Source organism: Hippocampus zosterae, chromosome 11 (assembly GCF_025434085.1).
Source record: "Hippocampus zosterae strain Florida chromosome 11, ASM2543408v3, whole genome shotgun sequence".
NCBI classification, from domain to species: Eukaryota; Metazoa; Chordata; class Actinopteri; order Syngnathiformes; family Syngnathidae; genus Hippocampus; species Hippocampus zosterae.
Genome location: NC_067461.1, coordinates 2,428,876 through 2,446,958, shown reverse-complemented (window position 1 = coordinate 2,446,958; position 18,083 = coordinate 2,428,876). Strand labels below are relative to the sequence as shown.

General features: G+C 47.2%; 3 protein-coding genes across 3 annotated transcripts; 1 reads left to right on the top strand and 2 right to left on the bottom strand.

The window, feature by feature from the left end:
* The first annotated feature begins 144 nt into the window (after positions 1-144).
* On the top strand, positions 145-7,740 carry cog2 (component of oligomeric golgi complex 2). The gene is made up of 18 exons (XM_052079728.1): positions 145-315; positions 482-643; positions 793-858; positions 932-1,012; positions 1,117-1,220; positions 1,308-1,416; positions 1,496-1,675; positions 1,759-1,883; positions 3,184-3,310; positions 3,377-3,516; positions 3,601-3,662; positions 4,451-4,602; positions 4,681-4,866; positions 5,910-5,982; positions 6,076-6,218; positions 6,303-6,442; positions 6,588-6,780; positions 7,012-7,740. The coding sequence occupies exons 1-18, from the start codon at positions 259-261 to the stop codon at positions 7,108-7,110; spliced, it is 2,199 nt and encodes a 732-aa protein (XP_051935688.1). The 5' UTR covers positions 145-258; the 3' UTR covers positions 7,111-7,740.
* Positions 7,741-9,199: 1,459 nt separating this feature from the next.
* il22ra2 (interleukin 22 receptor, alpha 2) lies at positions 9,200-11,731 on the bottom strand. The gene is made up of 5 exons (XM_052079790.1): positions 11,378-11,731; positions 11,174-11,282; positions 10,601-10,779; positions 9,847-10,004; positions 9,200-9,538 (listed from the first exon to the last, which is right to left on the bottom strand). Exons 1-5 carry the CDS (start codon positions 11,442-11,444, stop codon positions 9,389-9,391), a joined length of 663 nt encoding a protein of 220 aa, XP_051935750.1. The 5' UTR covers positions 11,445-11,731; the 3' UTR covers positions 9,200-9,388.
* A 146-nt stretch (positions 11,732-11,877) lies between these two features.
* Positions 11,878-17,834, bottom strand: LOC127610048 (uncharacterized). The gene is made up of 7 exons (XM_052079775.1): positions 17,632-17,834; positions 15,848-15,974; positions 15,569-15,750; positions 14,622-14,785; positions 13,918-14,077; positions 13,705-13,820; positions 11,878-13,615 (listed from the first exon to the last, which is right to left on the bottom strand). Exons 1-7 carry the CDS (start codon positions 17,696-17,698, stop codon positions 13,274-13,276), a joined length of 1,158 nt encoding a protein of 385 aa, XP_051935735.1. The 5' UTR covers positions 17,699-17,834; the 3' UTR covers positions 11,878-13,273.
* Between the last annotated feature and the right edge of the window lie 249 nt (positions 17,835-18,083).

Sequence of the window (18,083 nt, the reverse complement as noted above, 5' to 3'; positions counted from 1 at the left end):
TTTAAAAGATTTTTTGTCATTATGTTTTTTTTTCTCTAAACCATATTTTGTAATCCAGGCATTTTCCCTTCTCGGTTTACGATGTCATTGCAGTACCACGTTGCAGTTCATACCGGCGCCCTCTCCAAGGCGCTGTGGTCGTCCAAAATGGTTCTTTCTTCTTCGTTGGTCTTGTGCCATGTTGGCGGAAGTAACTGCAAACACTAGCAGGTGTCTTCTTTTTCTTGCTTCTGTTCTTCCCGGTTTATAAAATTTATCATGAATTTACCAAAGGGTCCCGATTCTCTATGCTTCGACAAGGACGTTTTTATGAAGGTACGCGTTCGTCTTTTATTATTTTAGTCGACCGTAGATTAGCTAGCTTTAGCCAAATAGCGAATAGACAGCGGCTACGGCGATAGCCGATGCCAAAACGTGATGATGCGCTCTTTCTCTAGAAACGGCGTCATCACGAGAGTGGTTGTTGTTAATGTGTCCTCAGGATGACTTTGACGTGGACCAGTTCGTGGCCGAGTGTCGGAAGCAGGTGCAGCTTGAGGAGATGAGAGAGGACCTGGAGCTCTACTACAAGCTGCTGAAGACAGCCATGGTGGAGCTCATCAACAAGGACTATGCTGACTTTGTCAACCTCTCCACCAATCTGGTGAGCACTTATTGCGTCATTTTTGCTTTGCATTATTTGGTGGTGAAACCCGTTGGGTGATTTGCGCTCTAAGATTAACATTGAATTGAATTATTGCTGCTGAACCTACCACAGCCACACCAAACATGTCTTTGATTATCGTGTCCCAGGTGGGGATGGACAAAGTCCTCAATCAGCTCTCTGTGCCACTAGGACAGCTACGGGAGGAGGTCATGGTATGTGTGTTAGTTCAAGACGTAGTCGGAGTACCACTCATTAAATGAGCGTTGATGAACGTCGTCTGCGCAGAGCCTTCGGTCGGGCGTCAGCGAAGTGATACAAGCCATAGACCTGCAGCTGTCCAAACAGGAAGACCTGCAGAAAAAAAAGGTCGGCGCCTTACATTCTTATGCGATGATGCGTTCAACCATTCAAGATGGTGATTTTCAACGTTTTTTTTTTTTATTTCCATTGCATTCCGTTTCGTCCGCCAGGTTTGCGTCCTGAGGCTGATCCAGGTGGTGCGCTCGGTGGAAAAGATTGAGAAAATCCTCAACTCACAAAACCCCAAAGAGTCCAACTCATTGGAAAGCGACAGGTGTCACACGCCCTTCCATATCTTTTGCGGAACGTTCGTGTCCTAAATTGATGACCTCATATGTCTTACCTTTGCGTCCGTGTTCAGCCCCTTGTTAGCGGGTCAGATCTTGGAGCGAATCGCCACCGAGTTCAACCAGCTTCAGTTCCACGCCGTGCAGAGCAAAGGCATGCCCCTGCTGGACAAAGTCAGACCCGTGAGTTGTTGATCTAAGCCCCTCCGAAAACATCTCGTTGTCGAGATCCTCCTCCGACGTTTGCGTGGTTCCCCTGCAGCGCATCGCAGGCATCACGTCCATGCTGCAGCAGTCGCTGGAGGGTCTGCTCATGGAGGGACTCCGGACGTCCAGTGTGGACATGGTGCGCCACTGCCTCAGGACCTACGCCACCATTGACAAGACGCGAGACGCCGAGGCGCTGGTGGGACAAGTTCTGGTCAAGCCCTTCATGGATCAGGTCAATACTCTCACATGTACCGCTGTACCCGAACTGTGCGTGCTCGTGTGTGAGAAGTCATCCCTACCGCCTTGGGTTGGCAGGTGATTGTGGAGGAGGTGGTCAAATCCAGTCCCGACGGTCTTCAGGTGATGTACTCGAGGCTGCTGGAGTTTGTTCCTCATCACTGCAGACTCCTGAGAGAAGTGACCGGAGGAGCCATATCCAGGTGAGTCGGGATGTGCCGTCCCTTGGAAAAAAAAAATAAATCTTTGATCGCAGAGCACAGGAAGTGCTTTTGGAACATCTGCATTTGCTACACGGCGACCGCTAACTCGTGTCGAGTCGCTCAACATGCAGAGCGGCCAGTCCTGTCGACACTTTTTGCTCCGGGACACCCACGTCACTCACCCATGCCGGCCGGGGCCCCGCCTTTGAAAGCCATACACACTCAAAATCTGAGCTACGGCAGTGGAACTTGAGGATGGTGGCCCCTAGTGGACAAAAATATCATAATATAGTTGAAAATTTGAGTTTTTTTGAAAAGCCCTTCACAAACTAAATACTAAGATCTGCACCTCAAATACGTGCATGTTTAACCCTCGTAGTGCACCGCTTGCGTTAAATGTAAAATGATGTCTTTGAATCAAAGGCAAAGGCATTCAGAAAAACACGAGAGAGCTGAAACTTAGGGAGGGGTTCTAAAATGGCCTAAATTTCATGACGTCACCGGCTGATAATTCTCAGGCATTGCAGCAATAATAAAAAAAAACGTTTTGATACCTTAATCTTCACAATTTACATATTTTGCACCATAGAGACCCATTATAATTCAGATTTTTGAATGCATCGTAAACCTAATGTGTAAACATGCATTTCACGCGATTTTTACGTCAATCGTTTTGTTTTCGCTTGGACAGACGTATGCATGCCACATTGTTGGGTTGAGGTCATTTCAATTTTGCAACTTTACATGAACACGTCCGGTCGGGATTGTTAGTAGGGCTTGGTTGGGACCTCCAGACACAATTTTTTTTTCCCCTTTTGCAAAAAATAAAGAATAAAAAATCCTAAAGAACTAATCAAAACTATATATGTATGGATAGCACAGATGCCTTTGAACATTTTGAGTGTTTGAAAAAAAAAGAATGTTTTTCTAACACAAAATACATCATTACAAAAATTGTAAAATGCGTAACTTAAGGCCTTTTTAATTTGGAGCACACAAGGGTTAAAATTGAATGAATCTCCAAGGCGCGCCTTATACTCTATCGCTGTTGTCACCAAGCTGCTGGATGATTTTGTCTTTGTCAGCCTGGCTGGCATTTTGAGTGTTTGAAAAAAAAAAAAAGAATGTTTTTATAACACAAAACACATCATTACAAAAATTGTAAAATGCGTAACTTAAGGCCTTTTTAATTTGGAGCACACAAGGGTTAAACATGCCAAATATTTTTTTTAATTGACTGAATAATTGGGTTAAATATCACACTCAACAACTACGACCCGACGTTCCTTCTTCTCCTCAGCGACAAAGCCGACATTGTTCCCGGCTACGACTTCCTGGTCAACTCGGTGTGGCCCGAGATGGTGAAAGGCATCGAGGAGCGGCTGTCTTACCTCTTCAACCCGGGAAACCCCGACATTTTCTACCAGGTACAAACGGCGTCCCGTTTTGCCGCCGGTTTGCCCCTCCTCACCTCGCCGTTGTTCGTTTCTTAGCGTTACTGCGCCAGCACCGAGTTCGTGCGGCGCTTTGAGCGCCAGTGCAGCTCGCAGGCCTGCGTGAAGCGACTCCGAGCGCACCCGTCGTACGCGGCCTTCCGCAATAAATGGAACCTGCCCGTCTACTTTCAGCTGAGGTAACCGCCTGGCGCAAAGCGTTTGCCGTGGCCGCTTGAGATTTTCGTTTTTTCTGAGCTTTGCTCCTCGGAATGCTTTTGCAGGTACAAGGAGATAGCGGGAAGCTTGGAGAACGCCTTCAGTGACGGCTTGCGGGCGGCGCCGGGTGCGTGCCTTGGATTCCCTTACATCAGGGGTGTCCAAACTTTTTGCCAAGGGGGCCAGATTTTATGTGGTAAAATGTGGGTGGCCGACCTTGGCTGACATTCTTTACATTGAACAACAATATTGTTCAACAAATTTGAGTAAGCCAGTCTGTTTCACATTTCCATTTTTATTTTAATTTCAACAATCTTAAGAATTTCTTTTGGTTCATTTGAAACAGGAATTTGAAATATGACATATCAGTCAATCTAAACACGGAGTGATGTCTTGTTAACTCGTGAGTGATGCCCTCTAGTGTCTAAATGCTATTACTCATTTAGTGAATGCTATTACTCATTTAGCCACTAGAGGGAAGCAGTACTCTATGAAACATCACTCACCAGTCTACGAGACCTCAGTCAATGCAACACGTGTTCCATTGCGCCCAACCTGCGGGCCAGACGGCACTGATTTTATGACGTGGGCCGAGGGCCGGATGAAATTCGACCGCGGGCCGGATTTGGCCCGCGGGCCGGACTTTGGACATGCCTGCCTTACATCCCTTTTTTTTTTTTTTTTTTTTTTTGGCTCTCATTTTGGATGTCAGAACAGAATCGAAAAAAAACCCCAACAACAAATCAGCCGATTTTGTTCGCAATGATTTTATTGTATTTTTCTCGCGTGATTTAAAAAGTATTTAAACGCACTTTCGAGTATTTAACCCGTTTCGAAGACGCCGCATCCTGAGATTTTCTTTCTGCGTATCGGCAAATAACACTCGGACGCGTTTTGTGCGCGCATCGGCCCCAGCCGGCGGCGCGTACCACCTGCAGGCGACGGCGTCGTTGTGGTCTTGCCTGGTGCGCTGCTGGTCCGACCAAGTCTACCTGCCGCCGCTGGCTCATCGCTTCTGGAAGCTCACGCTGCAGCTCTACTCGCGATACGCCACCTTCCTGAACGAGGTCGGGGTTTGATTGTGGTGTGGGGGGGGCATGGATGGCCATCGCAAAGACTTGTTGATGTTTTGGCTTTGCGAGCAGGCGCTGAGCAAGACCACTGCGCCCGAGGCGAGCAAAGAGCCCAGCAGGCCCCTCCCCAGCTCGGCGTCGTCCACCTCCAGCAGGACGTCCGTCGAGGAGACGGGCAGCGAGAGCGGGAGTCCCGCCTCGCTGTCCACCAAACAGCTGGTCCACATCGCCGCCGACGTCCAGAAATTGCAGGAGCAGGTAAGCGCGACGACGGCGACGAGGTTAGCGTCGGTCACTTCATTAGGGACACCTGCGTGGTCCAACAAGACCCAAAACCGGAGCCGTGGTCAAATTCAAGCTCCCTTTTAGCAGTTTCGTGACTAGTTTTCCATCGTTGCTGTTGTGCTAGTCGCACTTTTTTTTTTTAGGCCGTTTAATCATTCATTCATTCATTCATTCATCTTCCGAGCCGCTTGATCCTCACTAGGGTCGCGGGGGGTGCTGGAGCCTACCCCAGCCGTCTCCGGGCAGTAGGCGGGGGACACCCTGAATCGGTTGCCAACCAATCGCAGGGCACACATAGACGAACAACCATCCACGCTCACACTCACACCTAGGGACAATTTAGAGTGTTCAATTAGCCTGCCACGCATGTTTTTTTGGAATGTGGGAGGAAACCGGAGCACCCGGAGAAAACCCACGCAGGCCCGGGGAGAACATGCAAACTCCACACAGGGAGGCCGGAGCTGGAATTGAACCCGGTACCTCTGCACTGTGAAGCCCACGTGCTAACCACTGGACTACCGGGCCGCCGCCGTTTAATAATATGAACGTATATTTTGTACACGCGCACGGTGAGAATTTAGATGATCTTAACAGACGCTCCCTTTGCGGTACTGTTGCGTAAAAATGTCTCATCTTGTCATTTCTGCCTAATAAGGTTTGTGTTTAAATTTGGATTCGTGAGGTTTAAAAAAAAAAAAAAAATTGGAATTTATTCATGTATTTAATATACTTTGAAAGATGCAACCAGAATTACACACCACGCCGCCATATTTTCATACGACTGATTTTTTTTTCCTGTTTAAAAAAAAAAACATAAAATTGTCCCCAAAAAGTATATATGGTCTTCAATTTAAAAAATGTGTGTGAAAGTAAATAGACTGACATCACGATAAAATAAATCAAATTGTAAAATGTATTCAGTGTTCAAAATAAATGAAATCAACTGTCCCGTAGCCGTCAACATACCTGCAGACTTTTTTTTTTTAATGTTAAATTGTTCCCCTCTCGTCGTTTAGTTCCCGCAAGTGTCCGAAATGGTCAGACAGCGACTACAAGCCATCGGCTTCACAAATTTTCTCCTCGTGGAAGGCAAGTGCCAATCATTCTGTTGTCGGCGTATCCTTTTACTCCTCCTCCGACGAGCCATTCGACGGAACCTCTCTCTTTGTGTTTTCCCCAAAGAGGCCTTAGCGGACTCCAAGGCGGGCCTCTCCGCTAGCATCTGCGCCCTCAGCTCCCGCATGACCCAACACCTGAGCGAGCGCAGCTGCCGCTTCCTGAAGAGCGCCTCCGAGGTGCCCCGACTCTACCGCAGGACCAATAAGGTGGGTGGAACTGTGGCGCGCGCGCGGGAGTCGCCGGCCCCCGACGTGCGCCGTCGAGCGTAGTCTTGTTTTCCCGTGACTTAGGAGGTGCCCGCGAGAGCGTCGGCGTACATGGACAACGCCTTGCGGCCGTTACATCAGCTGCTGAGCGACTCGTCGGGCCTGGTGGACGCGGCCACGGCGCGCCGTTGGCTGACGGCCACGCTTTCGGAATGCACGCAGAGGTGAAGTTGCGCTCGTAAGAATGATGAAAACGGAAACTTTTCAAATATGAAATTTTGCTTCATATTTTTTTAAAAGAAATAATCCAAATAAAATCAGGCTTTGATTAATTAACCGTGACTTGGTACACAAACGTGTGTGCGCTAGGTACTACGAGACCATTTCTGAGGTTCTGAGCTCGGTGCGAAAGATGGAAGAGAGTCTGAAGCGACTGAAGCAAGCCAGGAAGGGAGCCGCCGGCGCCGCTGCCGTTGGTGGTGCCGTCGCTAACGGCGGCCCGTCGGACGACGCCAAGATCCGCCTTCAGCTGGCTCTGGATGTGGAGTACTTGGCGGAACAGGTGGGTTGCAAACTGTTAGCTTCATGCTAACACAGGATGCGAAATGCCCACCACAGTGCTAACTAAGTTCGCATCAATGTTACGCGAAATGCGAAAAAAAAAAAAAAAAGAAATACAAACGGTCAATCTTGCGTATTTAAAGAGCAAAATGTTACAGGAAACCGTGTCATTTCGTCGAACCGAATCCGCAGCGTCCAAATGAAACGTTTTTTTTTTTTGCATTTCCCTCAGATGGAGCGGATGGGCGTGGAGCCTGCGGACGTGCCCGCGTTGTCCAGCCTCCTGGAGCTGGTGAAGGAGGCCCGAGAGCTCTCCGAACACAACGTGTGAAAGCGCGCCGACGCCGTACCCAAAAAAGGAGACGACTTGGGGAGAGGGTGGACGACGCAAAGCTCGATTGGACGCGCCTTCCTCAATCAGGTTGCGTCACGTGAGCGGAAGCGCGAGCGGCGTCCGTTTTGCGCGCGGGGCGCTCGATGCAAACGAGCCGACCGACTGCTCGCTTTGCATCATGCAAATGGAATTTTTCAGCGGCATATTGAAAATCTATTTGTGAGCCGAGAGCGGAATGTTGCGGGGTTTCCAAGCCCCCAAGCGACTCGTTATTATACAAATGGACAAAAAAAAGCATGGGGGTGGGGGTTCAACATGGCACGTGCGGACTGGCATTCGCTTTGAAATAGAATCTTGATGTCAAACACGAAGGCAACTTGGAAAACGCCGAACCGCGGTTAAAATCCGACTCTTGCTGCGGCGGCCATTTTGGTTTGGTTGTTGTTGTTCAGCTGGTGCCACTCGGCTTGATTGGCTCCAAAAGGCCCAAGTCAACCCGCACGCGTTGGGTTGCTGCAGGGACCTTTTGCTTCGGCTTCTTTTCGTTTTGGAGTGGTTAGTCTTGTCTACGTTATTGTACCTTTTTTTGTTTTGTTTTTGGAAATAAATTAAAGATAATTTTCTGTCTCTCGGCTTTGTCTCAATGCCTATGACATGCCACACCTTTTCAGTTATTGTCCCAATTCCGAGACTGACCACGTTTCAAACCCCTTCGTCCAAAAACGCCTTACTATATACATGGTCGTTGTTTTCGGCCAAAAACGCCTTAGTATACTATGCCGTTTTTTTCGGGCTAAAAACGCCTTACTATACTATGCCGTTTTTTCGGGCTAAAAATGCCTTACTATACATGGTCGTTTTTTTTCGGTCAAAAACGCCTTACTATACATGGTCGTTTTTATCGGCTAAAAACGCCTTACTATACATTGTCGTTTTTTTCGGCTAAAAACGCCTTACTATACATGGTCGTTTTCGGCTAAAAATTTCATCCAAAAACGCCTTACTATACATGGTCGTTTTTTTCGGCTAAAAACGCCTTACTATACATGGTCGTTTTCGGCTAAAAATTTCATCCAAAAACGCCTTACTATACATGGTCGTTTTTTTCGGCTAAAAACGCCTTACTATACATGGTCGTTTTTATCGGCTAAAAAACGCCTTACTATACTATGCCGTTTTTTCGGGCTAAAGATGCCTTACTATACATGGTCGTTTTTATCGGCTAAAAACGCCTTACTATACTATGCCGTTTTTTCGGGCTAAAAATGCCTTACTATACATGGTCGTTTTTTTTCGGTCAAAAACGCCTTACTATACATGGTCGTTTTTATCGGCTAAAAACGCCTTACTATACATTGTCGTTTTTTTTTCGGCTAAAAACGCCTCACTATACATGGTCGTTTTCGGCTAAAAATTTCATCCAAAAACGCCTTACTATACATGGTCGTTTTTATCGGCTAAAAACGCCTTACTATACATGATCGTTTTTTTCCGGCTAAAAACGCCTTACTATACATGGTCGTTGTTTTCGGCTAAAAATTTCATCCATGGTCGTTTTTTTCAGCTAAAAATTTCGTCCAAGAACGCCTTACTATACTATGTGTTTTTTTGGGCTAAAAACACCTTACAATACATGGTCGTTTTTTTCGGTCAAAAATGCCTTACTATACGTGGTCGGTTTTTTTTCGGCTAAAAACGCCTTACTATACATGGTCCTTTTTTTCAGGCTGAAAACGCCTTACTATACATGGTCGTTTTTTTCGGCTAAAAATTTCATCCAAGAACGGCTTACTATACTATGTCGTTTTTTTCGGCTAAAAACGCCTTACTATACATGGTCGTTTTTTTCGGCTAAAAATTTCGTCCAAAAACGAACTATGTTCTTTTTTGTTTCTCTGCTTCTCTCTCATATAGTGCCGTGCTAGATTCTTAAGGACGTTCTGCTGCGGTGGTTTACAGCCCAACTTTCAACCCGTCAAAATGACAAAATCCCCATTTGCAGAGTTTGCTCCCGTGCCTAATTTGAAAGCCTTCTCTTATTTTATGACATGTTGCCAGTGGAAAGAATGACACGCTGACCCTCGAGTCCCTTTGACATTTTAATGTGACAAAACAAGAGTCTCGGGAACGACATCATCATTCTGAACAAACGGCTCTCGATTTCAGTGGAGGAGTGCGTCGACATCGAATAGACCAAAACCAGTCTTGGAGCGTCCGCCCATTTCGACCGTCTTGGCGGCGGAGGGCATGGCGTCATGTCAAAGCGTTCCCGTGCTCATCGGGCGGTGACGCACTTGGTGGGCCCGCGAGCGCTGTAGCGTTCCTGCAGTTTTGCGACACTCTGCGCCTGGAAGCAATATTTTGTCTTGTGCTTCACTTTGCTCACCACCAACTCCCCCGAGCAGCAAAGCAGCTCAAACACCTCCTGGGGGGGAAAACAAAAGGGGGAAAAAAACCGCATTGAAGCCATGTCGTCAATGGATTTTCGTTCGGCGGGAACTACAAGACACTTTTACGGTTTGTGTCTTTGATTGCATTTTGGTGGTGGTGCATTTTGCAAATGGCTGTGATTGAATGACTGAGCACCACCTCCTAGAGGACAGGAGCAGAACTGCATCGCACTCTTTCCCCATTTGAGCATATTACGACAATAACAGTCAACATAGAAAAAGAGGTTTGGGCTGAAGGGTGAGGAAATTTTGTGACAAGGACGCGGTGTTGCTTGAGACGTACCTCCTTGCCCTCTCCGTTAATGACGTAGACGTGGTAGACGAGAGTGGCGCGAAGGTGACTGCTTAGTATCTTCTTTGCCACGGCCTTGGGGGTCCTCACGCGCACCACGATGCCTTGCTCGCTGGCGTTCAGCCTTAGCTGAGGTGCGCTGATTTGAGCTGAGTGGCAGAGGGAGAGAGAGAGAAAAATGCACTTGGGTTACACTTAGAAATTTGGGGGGAGAAAATTTGGGGGATAGGAAACCAAAAAAAAAAAAATGCCCAAAAATGCCCACCATTTTGGTTTGAAGCGACCATTTTAGAATAAGTGTCGCAGCAATGCTTGAACTGAATGCTTGTTTGGAAAATCCAGCTCCCAGGATGAAATTTGCTAGGTAAGTTTATCATGGGAACATCCGCCCCAAAAAAGTGTCTTGGAACCCGTGCCCAAAGGACACAAAAAACTCTGCCATTTTAGTTTGATGCAGACATTTTAGGATCAGGGCTCCTTTCAGGTGTCCAATAGCTGAACTCTGAGTCACGCTTACTTGGAAACTTCAGCCCCCGAAAGCCGTTTCGCTTAGCAACCATCACATTTGCAAGGCATATCCAACATGAGTAGACCAGCAAAAAAAAGTCTCAAGGAGCCACACTTGCATAGTGCCACACTTGCAAGCTGGAGGTGACCACTTTAGCACGTCTACGATTTCCCCCCAAAGACAAAAGTCCTCTCCGAGGTTCCCGCAATGTCGCCTTCGTGCATCGATAACACTCACTGTTCGATTGGGGGCTGAATCTCGGGGAGAGGATCCACGCCGACGATGCGGACGAGGAACACGCTCTCAGCCTGGCATAGTACCACTCTCGGATGTCCGGGGTGACCCGGGTCAGGTCGCAGTGGAGCCGGCGGATGCCCTGGCAGTCGTCCGCATCCCGCCACTTGGCATCGCCGTAACTGAGCGGCGCAAAGAAAGGACACAGTCAAGTCGACACCTTATTATGACGACAGCTCTTCAATTGCATTTCACAATGAGGTATTTGGAATTGAGAATATTTGTATGCAAATTGGATTTTTTTTTTAAATCTGAAAAATACAAACTTTGTTTAAAATACATATTTGTCAAAAATAAGCTGAATAGAATTTTTTTTTTTTTTTTACCCGATTAAGTATATATCAACTATTGGAAATATGATTGTGGTCAGCAACTCAACAAGGGCTCTAGAAAGGAGCCTTGCGGGACTTGCCCATGTTTTGTAACAATAACGCACTGTAGCAAAGACTATGATGAAAAATCAATTAAATTCAGATTTTGCGCGAGGAGGAATTGACTGATGTGCGCGTTCTTCACATCTTCCATTGGACGTCGTAGTGAATGTTGCTGCTGTTGGCGGGCGGCATCCAGCGAAGGACATTCTTGAAGTCCACAGAATCAAACTTGATGCGTGCGGGAGGAGCAACTGTGGACATTCACACATACAAAATTACATCGGAGTCCATCATAATGAGACGAAGTAAAAAGAAACTTGAGGGCGGTGGGGTGGGGGGGGCTCACCTGGTGCTACGATGCTGGCGGACAGCTTGAGCAGCAGCAGCAGGCCTCCGATCACGACGCGATTCATTTTGCCGACTGTGTCAGTGGACCGTGCAGGCTCCGACCTTTAACATGCACCCACTTCCTGTTTTTTTTTTTAAACTTCTGGACCAGTGACCACATCCTTTTACAGAAATCCATATGAACAATGACTAAGCACTTTTTCAACATGCCGGCACGTGCAAAGCAAATATTGTGGACATAAAAAGTCTCTACACACCCCTGTCAAGTTTTGTGCCGTTTAAAAAAAAAAAAAAAAAGGAACAAGACGAAAACATTGTCAATGTGTCCTACATCTCAACTGAAACTCAAACCTTTTGAGCAAGGGCGATTTCAAAATCGACACCTGAGATACTGTGGTTGCATAAGTGTACACCCCCCATTATAACTGGGCATGTGGCGGTCAATCAAGATGAAATAACGCATCACATTCAAAGGCTGGCATGAAATGGGAGTCAGCACACACTTGCCAAAGTGATTTTATTTAGGATTGGCCGTGTTAACTTCAGCTGTTCCGGTAGGCTTTTCTTGACCTATATTCAGTCACATTTTATAGCACAAAGCGCTTTACAGAACGCTTAACATAAACGAACGAAATGCGATAATATCACATAAGACACGGCGAGTCATGCCATCGGAACGTGGCGTATTCCTGCAAACGCCTTGTTTGGAGCAGTTATCGACGCAAGAAGAGAAAAATCACTTCGAAAGTGTCCTTTCATGAAATTTGGACGTAAACAAGAAGCAGTCGCATTCCAGTGACAAAAAAAAAAGAAAAAAAGTGAGAGGTTTGAGGATAGGGGGTTAGGATTAGGATAAGGCCGAGGCTTAGGGGTTAAGGTCCGATCCTTAAATAGGATGGAAGACGTAAAATATTTTTGTCGACGACTTCACACAATGATCTCAACCAATATGAAATACATTTTGAAAACATCCGGACGACAAATGTTCAACTTTCACCATTGTTGCAAATACACATGCGACAAATGTTTGAATATTACAGATGCGAATTGTGTTTTGTTTTGTTTTTTTTCAACACGGACTCCATTCGTGAGAAATGGTGACTTGGCAAAAATCTATAAATAAAAATACAAAAACGATGGGACGGCGGACGAGGCGGAGTGCGACCCGCGAAGCGGGTTACTGGAAGCGCGCGCCCGGCCGCACTTCCGCCCTGCAGGCGACGTCGCCCGTAAAGAGGAAGGCGAGCTTCACTGCCGGGCATCCCAGCGTGTCGCGTTTGCTTCCGGGGGGAAGAAGACCTGAAATGTCAGCCCTCGTGTCACACTTCTTCAGCCGCCGGGTCTGCGGTACACACGTGCCGGCCCGATTTGCACATTTTGCCCCCCCCCCCGTAATAAAAACATTGAATTGAGGAAAGGATTTTTAAAAAAAAAGCTACTCTCGCCGTCTACGTGCAAATATCATCGTTAAATGACAGAACAGGGAAGTGGAGGGCCAATGGCAGCTCGAAAAGTATCCAGTGTGAGACAAGTCTTGGAGGGGGGGCGGGGGTTAATAAATAATACGAGCGTCTGACTACGGCTTGGCGCAACATCTAACCACTTCAAAGACAACAGAGGTGCAAATATGAATGATTGGATTTAGCAATCATAGTAAACTGGTTCACAGATCTGATTTCGCCCGCGACTTGATCAGCGAGGCTCGGGAGCCACTTTCAAGATACGCCGTCGGAAAAACGCCGCCGTCGCCGTCACGTTCAATCCAAAAGGTAAGCAAAGCTGCGTTGGGAGTTTGGTTGGACGGGCGAGCAGCGATGACTTGTTGATGCTAACAACCGATGCTATGCTAAGGCGCTAAGATCTAAGCGGCGCCCTTTGAAGAAAAGTCACCCCTTCAGCTGCGATAGCCCTCGATGGTCTCGCCGGGCGACAGGCCGACAAAGATCTGGCGTCTCTCATACGCGTGTACCTCCGAGGTGGCCGTGTCCTCGTCTTCCTGCATTTGCTCGCCGCCCATGTACGCCTGCCGCTGCTCTTCCTCGGCCGCGTAGCTCACGTCGCTCGCGTCGCTCGCGTCGCCCCTTTCGGACGGCTCCGGCTCTCCGAGTGCTTCCGAATCGATGGGTGACACGGCCGTCGTGCCCTCCACCATCACCAGCGGCGTGGACGAGTCAGAAACCGGCAGGGACACGTCGGGCCTCTCCTCCTCGACGATTCTGTTGAAGCGCTTTGAGGCCTGCACAAAAAAAAAAAAAAAAAGTAAAATAAAGGGTCAGATGTCAGGCAAAGGCGTCCCCGATTGACTTTGACGTGAATGAAGCGCACCAGTGAGGGCGGCAAATCGGATGAGGATTTGGTCTTTTTCAGGAAGACCAAGAGGAGGATGATGGAGACCACAGCCAGGACCAACAGCGACACCACCACAGCAATGATGATGTGTTCTGCATTTAAAAAAATTTTTTTTAAATGCGCCATTTGATCTGACAGTGCAACGACGTAACAATTTTAGGTGAACTGCTGCAATTGAACGCGCTCAACTGTTGTCCTGCACGGGCAGCGCGCAGTAGTCCTGCGTGCCGTGAACGCTGACCCTCTCCAGCTCCCCCCTGATGGTGGCGCAGTGTTTCGCCTGGCCGGCGTCCACGGGCAGCGTGTGCTCGCACGTCTTCTCCGCGCAGCGCAGGTCGGCAAACTGCTTCTGCGAGGGCGGGGAGTAAAGCAGGTTGTAAGGGAGACGTGGCCACAAGGGGGCGCCAGATACACACAACAAGTAATTACAGGGGAGATTTTATTTCCAAGGACTCCCCCCACCCCAAAAAAAATTGCAAATAGGCCTGTTGACTCGTACTTAATAAACACGACTTTTATGAGGTTCCCAAAACATGTTTTGCCGCGCACTGCACATGCCCACACCTCTGCCAAGTAGACAGTAGGGGGTGCTGTAACACAGTGAAACAATGCAATGCGGCATTTCAAATGGAAACGAATTGTCAACGCCAATTGTATTCTCGAAATGATGCATTTTTCTTTTTAAACCCGCCCCCCCCAAAAAGAAAACACGAGTTTATCGCAGGTTTTTTAATAATTTTATAATTATTTTAATTATTTATATGTTTATATTATGATATAATTATATAATAATATATATATTAATAATATATATATATTATTAAATATTATTATATTTAAATTATTTTAATAATCAAAATCAGGTACACTGAACGAGTACCACCGAGTCTTACTTTGTCGAGGGTGACGTCGTATTTGAAGACGGGCAGAGGGTTGTCGAGCTTCTCGTGCCTCCACATCCTCCCCTGCCAGTACTTGAGCCACGGATGCTGGAAGCTGATCAGGACCGAGTTATCCTGCTGATCCGACACGGTTGCAGGGGGGAGGTCCAAAGAACCTGAAGAGAAGCGGGAAGCACTTCCTCGTTCCGGTCTCAACTGCGCTCGGCGCGACCATTCTACAAGATCTCCATCGCCGATCTTATCGGACTATCTTGACTGCACTCCGGGTGTTGTTATCGCTTTGCCGGCTCTCCCTTAGCTCTCAGATATTATTGTCTTCTTCTGCGATTGTGTTTTTTTTTTTCATTCGTTTCCGTCTGCTCTCAAGGAGTGTTTAATACAGGCATGTCCAAAGTCCGGCCCGCGGGCCGGATGTCGAATTTCATCCGGCCCTCGGCCCCCGTCATAAAATCAGTGCCGTCTGGCCCGCAGGTTGGGCGCAATGGAACACGTGTTGCATTGACTGAGGTCTCGTAGACTGGTGAGTGATGTTTCATAGAGTACTGCTTCCCTCTAGTGGCTAAATGAGTAATAGCATTCACTAAATGAGTAATAGCATTTAGACACTAGAGGGCATCACTCCCGAGTTAACAAGACATCACTCCGTGTTTATATTGACTGATGTCATATGATTGTTGAAATTAAAATAAAAATGGAAATGTGAAACAGACTGGCTTACTAAAATTTGTTGAACAATATTGTTGTTCAATGTAAAGAATGTCAGCCAAGGTCGGCCCCCCGACATTTTACCACATAAAATCTGGCCCCCTTGGCAAAAAGTTTGGACACCCCCGGTTTAATATTTTTTAAAAATTAATAAATAAAACATCATTTGGGCTGTAGCGCCCGCCTGGTTGAGAAAAGATGGAAAGGTAACAAGCAAACGTCCATGCTCTCACATTTCTGAGTGGCGGGGGAGTCCATGTAGTAGCTGAAGGTGATGCCATCGCCGGGAGCCGCCTCCGACTCCTCCTCCCCGAGGACGGCGGTGACCGCCAGGAAGTAGTCCTCCGTCTGGTCCGACAGGAAGGACAAGTCCGCCTGGAGGTCGGGTGGGTACACCCACAGCGGACCGACGTCACTGCTGGAAGACAGTGCGCCGTTTTAACACTTTGGTGTTTTCGTCACGGGGACAAGGCAAATGGCAATTTTTCACTTGAGGAATGGAAAACACAAACCCCTGGGAGTTGAACACCTTGCCGATGTCCACCCGGTATCGCAGTCCCGCGGGCGGGTTGTCGTAGCGCCACGCCACCTTGGTGACCAGGTTGCCGCAGTAAAGAATCACATCGCTTGGCGGCGCCACTGAGCAAATAAGATATTGAAGAGACATTTTGATAAGGCCGAGCCAGTTTGAACAATACAATTGCCCCCTCCCCACCCTCATTATTTTGATTGCAATTTAACACGCAATCATTTTTTTTGACGGACCTCTTCTGATGTACTTAAAAAAAAAGCAATAAGTGAATCGGACTATTACAATGACTAATATCAGATTAATAGTACATAAATGCTTTGGTCTTATAGGTTAGGCGAAAATAAAGGGAAAAACTCATGAATGAATCTGAAAGTTACTTTACTTCAATTAGTTGAGTTGTTAACCTCGTAACCACTTTGCCTTGCGGTCTTTGAAGCATTGGCGACAACAGATGGGCATTTCCACCCTTCCAGTGTAATCAGATAAACGCAGGAAGTTGCACAAGGGTCTTTTTCGGGTCCCATTTTTTTTGTGTATGCGACATTGCCAGGTGTGGCCCCTGGTTCCGAAGCGACATGCAAGCAGATAAACACCGCCGTGTTCCGTTAACAACGCAAGAAAAGACAACGCCGGTGGCGCTGGTTTTTGTTATCAGAGACACGCAGGCAGGTCACAACCTGACGAGGTGACGGGGAGCCAAAAAGCTCTTAAACCGCTGCTTTCAATTTCACTTCCGCTTCCAACCACTGCCGTCGGTTTAAATGGCAGTGATGTGGCTTGACTTGTAAGAGATTAGTCACATGTGTGTTTCGGTTCCGGCGAAGGTGCTGCAAAACACGCCGAGGCCTGCGTCTGCTTCTGAAATAGGAAGAGGAAGACGTTTGCGGTAGTAGGCCGAGGGGTCGCGGCGCTGTCGGCGGTGGGAACAAGACACCTCAGAAAAAATGAAAGTCAAAGTAGTCAGTTTTTCGCCGGGAACCCCCGGGAAGCCCCCCCCCCCTCTCCCTTTGTTTATGTTGACTCACGGTTTGCTCTGAAATTTAGGGGAATGCTGGACCGTTTCATTAATCTCACTGTGCAGATTTTTTTTCTGTGAAACATGACTTTGCACATTTGTAAGGTGCGGTTGACATGGGGGGGGGGGGGAAGAGGATGGTAAACTTTTCAATATGATACAGAGAAAGGTCTTGGTATGGACTGGCTTGCCATAAATGCATTGAAACCCCACAAGCATCGAAGTATCACTGCGTTAAAAAAAACAGGAATAAAATGGCCTATTAGAAACGTAGCAATTTATCTTTTTTTTCCGGTTTGACCTACACACCCACTTTGAATTTGAAGTCTTGAGTAAGACTGAAAACACTAATGGGGAAGTTATTTGTGTATTCAGCAGCGTTTAGGTTCAATGTCCCACGATAAAGCGTGACGAATTACCATTATTGTGCCAGGGGTTTAAAATGGCGCCTATTTTTTTTGATACATTGTCTACTAAGGCCCAAACGGACCATTTATAATTGCAGCAGGATGGCGGTGAGAACGTTAAGTTGCTCAGTCATGCAGTTCTACGACTGTGCTAATCCTGAATATTCTCACCAAGCACGGTGTCGTCAATGGATTACTAATGAAAGTCATTGACAATAATTAGTTACACGCAGGGACAGGGATAAACGTCAAAATGGCGAGAATCAATTCCTGCCCGGAAACTCAACCGCAACGACCCGTTTTACACCCACGGACGTGTGCGGGGTTAGCGAAATGATTTACCGTGGGCCGATGCGATTCCCAAGACGAAGAAGGTGACGAGGCAAGGAGTCAAGCACGTCCACGCCATGAGTAGCTTGTCGCCGCCGAACGCGACGAGGCAGCGACGAGTGTGCTCTCGAAGCTAAAGCTAAAGCTAACTACAAGAGAAGTCACAGAACTTCCCAGAACTGCTCCTGTTGGAGAGCCCTTCCCTCCCCTGTGTGTGCTGCTTCCGGGACTGACGTCATTAACTACCTCTATATTCCCGACACGATTTTTTTTGTGTGTGGGGCGTATTGTCTTTTTTGTTAAACAGATAAATCATACACAAGTATCGTAAAGAGGAAAGCATAGTAAAACAACAAATAATTTTCAATGTGATTTGTTTTTCATATAAGTAGTGGTAGTGGGAATACTAGTGGTACTAGTCAGTTGTTACTGTTCTTAAACATACGCGTTATGATCTGAGAACA

Coding starts and splice junctions, on each gene's coding strand:
- cog2 (XM_052079728.1), top strand. CDS start 259: ATGAATTTACCAAAGGGTCCCGATTCTCTATGCTTCGACAAGGACGTT. Junction 6,219..6,302: donor TCTACCGCAGGACCAATAAG/GTGGGTGGAACT, acceptor CCCGTGACTTAG/GAGGTGCCCGCGAGAGCGTC. Junction 6,781..7,011: donor TGGAGTACTTGGCGGAACAG/GTGGGTTGCAAA, acceptor CATTTCCCTCAG/ATGGAGCGGATGGGCGTGGA.
- il22ra2 (XM_052079790.1), bottom strand. CDS start 11,444: ATGAATCGCGTCGTGATCGGAGGCCTGCTGCTGCTGCTCAAGCTGTCC. Junction 10,005..10,600: donor ATTCAGCCCCCAATCGAACA/GTGAGTGTTATC, acceptor TCTGCCACTCAG/CTCAAATCAGCGCACCTCAG. Junction 9,539..9,846: donor TTAACGGAGAGGGCAAGGAG/GTACGTCTCAAG, acceptor TTTCCCCCCCAG/GAGGTGTTTGAGCTGCTTTG.
- LOC127610048 (XM_052079775.1), bottom strand. CDS start 17,698: ATGGCGTGGACGTGCTTGACTCCTTGCCTCGTCACCTTCTTCGTCTTG. Junction 15,751..15,847: donor AAGGTGTTCAACTCCCAGGG/GTTTGTGTTTTC, acceptor GTCTTCCAGCAG/TGACGTCGGTCCGCTGTGGG. Junction 13,821..13,917: donor GCTGCCCGTGCAGGACAACA/GTTGAGCGCGTT, acceptor TTTTAAATGCAG/AACACATCATCATTGCTGTG.